The 1971-nt window shown below is 59.1% G+C and overlaps 1 protein-coding gene across 1 annotated transcript in view; it reads right to left on the bottom strand.

Moving 5' to 3' along the window:
• Positions 1-1640, bottom strand: part of DRGX (dorsal root ganglia homeobox) — a 16456-nt gene extending 14816 nt beyond the window's left edge. The window contains exon 1 of the mRNA XM_086616862.1: positions 1607-1640. Coding sequence (XP_086472988.1) covers positions 1607-1640 — 34 coding nt within the window. The remainder of the gene's footprint in view (positions 1-1606) is intronic.
• Between the last annotated feature and the right edge of the window lie 331 nt (positions 1641-1971).

The raw sequence follows: 1971 nt of genomic DNA, 5'->3' as shown, positions 1-1971 counted from the left end.
CCACTTGAAAACGCTGGCCGAAGAGAGCTTTCTGTTGCCACTTATTCGGGTTTTGGGTGTTTGGTTGTGGGTTTTTTCTGGGGAAGGCCTTTGTTTTTCACTTGGGATGCTCTATGCTGGGTGTTTCATCCTTTAGCAGGGCAGACCGGACACCCCTCCGCCCCGTTGCTGCCCACGGCGGGGGGAGCCCCGGCACGGCGCTCTCCGCCCGCAGCCCCCGCCGCCGGGAGAGGCTGCAGCCTGCGGGGACCGCTCCCCGGCTCAGGCCGCCGAAAGCAGGCACTGGCCCCAAACTGCCACCGGAGAAACAAACGAACAAGCAAACAAACAAACAAAAGCATGTTTCCAAACCTGTCTGCCAAAAACTAACGAACAAAGCCGTCCCAGCACTCAGTGGCACCGGGCACCGGGGGCGGCAGGGCAGGTTGGCGGGGCGCGGAGGGATCCCCGGCACTGCCCTGCCCAGCCCGGCTCCCCCGCTCGGACCGGGGACAACTTTGTGGAGCCAATTATCCAGCCGGCTTTGCGCAGAGCGGGTTGGGCCCGCTGGCCCTGGGGCAGCTCCGTGCTTAAAGCCCAGAGGATGAGACCGCTGGACCGCCGCTTCCCGGCGGCGCTACGGCCGGGGAAAGCCCCTTGCTCGCCGGGTGATGCCCACGCAAGGCGCCGGCGTGGGCGGGCGGGAGGATTTTGCGTGGACGGGCCGCTTCCCCCGCCGCAGGGAGCGCCGGCAGTGCCCGGGCACGACAGGGCAGCCCGCCCGGAGCCGGAGTTGTGCGGCCGAGGCTCGGGGGCTGCTCCCCGCACTACGAGCGCTGGCCGGAGGGAGCGGGTGCAGAGGGCTCTGGGCATACGCAGGGTGACACGGGGAAATCCCGAAGGCTGTCTTTTTTTTAAAAAAAAAAAAAAAGGAAATAAAACGAACAAAATAAATAAACAAAAACCTCTGCTCTATAACACAAAGAAAAAAGTCCTCCCAAATATTTATTATCCGCCTTTTTCAAAAATTATTTTTTACTCGTGCCCCGTCTTTCCCCATCCTCCCGCAGAATGTTTGTAAAATAGCATTAAAGATTTATGCGGTCCCTTTGGCTGGAGGGAGGAGGCGTGACCACGTCCTGAAAGTGTCCCGATTACAGCCATGACACCAACATCTGTGCTGGGAGGGGAGAAAAGCATCTCTTTCGTAGCCTGAGGCTCAACTGCGGGATCGCTATCCACAGAGGGGAGGCAGGTGGCAAAATGACGGGGATGGGGGTGTAAAAACAAGGCCTTTCCAACAGGAATCAAATTAAAAAAAAAAATCAGGCAATCCTTCTTTCCACCCTGTGACAAGAAGGGAAAGCTGGGCGCGGGGAGGGGAGGATAGGGTTGTATTTTCCCAAGGAAAAAGATGATCCGCATTTATATTTATCTGTCGCTATAGATCTGCATCTCATCTCAGCACGTATCTGTACCCCGGCTGTGTATCTCTACCCCGTATCTGTGCCGGCTCTTGGAGCAAGTCAGACCACAGTTTCTTCCTCCATCCCCAGCGCACACCGCCCCCCCTCCCAACTCGAAGTTCAGCTCTTGTACTTGCACGTCTCTGTGCGACAGCACTCACCCTCTAGCTGCGGGGGACAGTGGAAGTAGAACATGGCCCTGCGGCTGGGCGGGCGCCCGCTGCCCGTCGCTGCGAGGCCGACGGCGGCCGGGGCCGCGGCCGGGGCCAGCCCGAGGGGCGCGGGGCTTTCGCGCACCCCCCGCACCCACACACCGGCACCAGCTCCCCAGCCGGGCACCGCCACGCACCGCCGAGGTGTCTCCTGCCGACCTGAAGACAGAGAGAGAGGGAAATAACAGAATAGGTGAACAACCAGGAGAAAGCACCCAGAGAAACTCATTGATAATCCTAGATTCCATCCCAGAGGAAGCAGAGAAAGTAGTGTCTAACACTCTGTGCAACGAACTGAAAAAGCCAAAGGCAGA

The sequence above is a fragment of the Tauraco erythrolophus genome, chromosome 9 (genome assembly GCF_009769465.1).
Source record: "Tauraco erythrolophus isolate bTauEry1 chromosome 9, bTauEry1.pri, whole genome shotgun sequence".
Lineage (NCBI taxonomy): Eukaryota > Metazoa > Chordata > Aves > Musophagiformes > Musophagidae > Tauraco > Tauraco erythrolophus.
The sequence above is the reverse complement of the archived record's forward strand: the minus strand, read 5'-3'. Positions and strand labels throughout refer to the sequence as shown.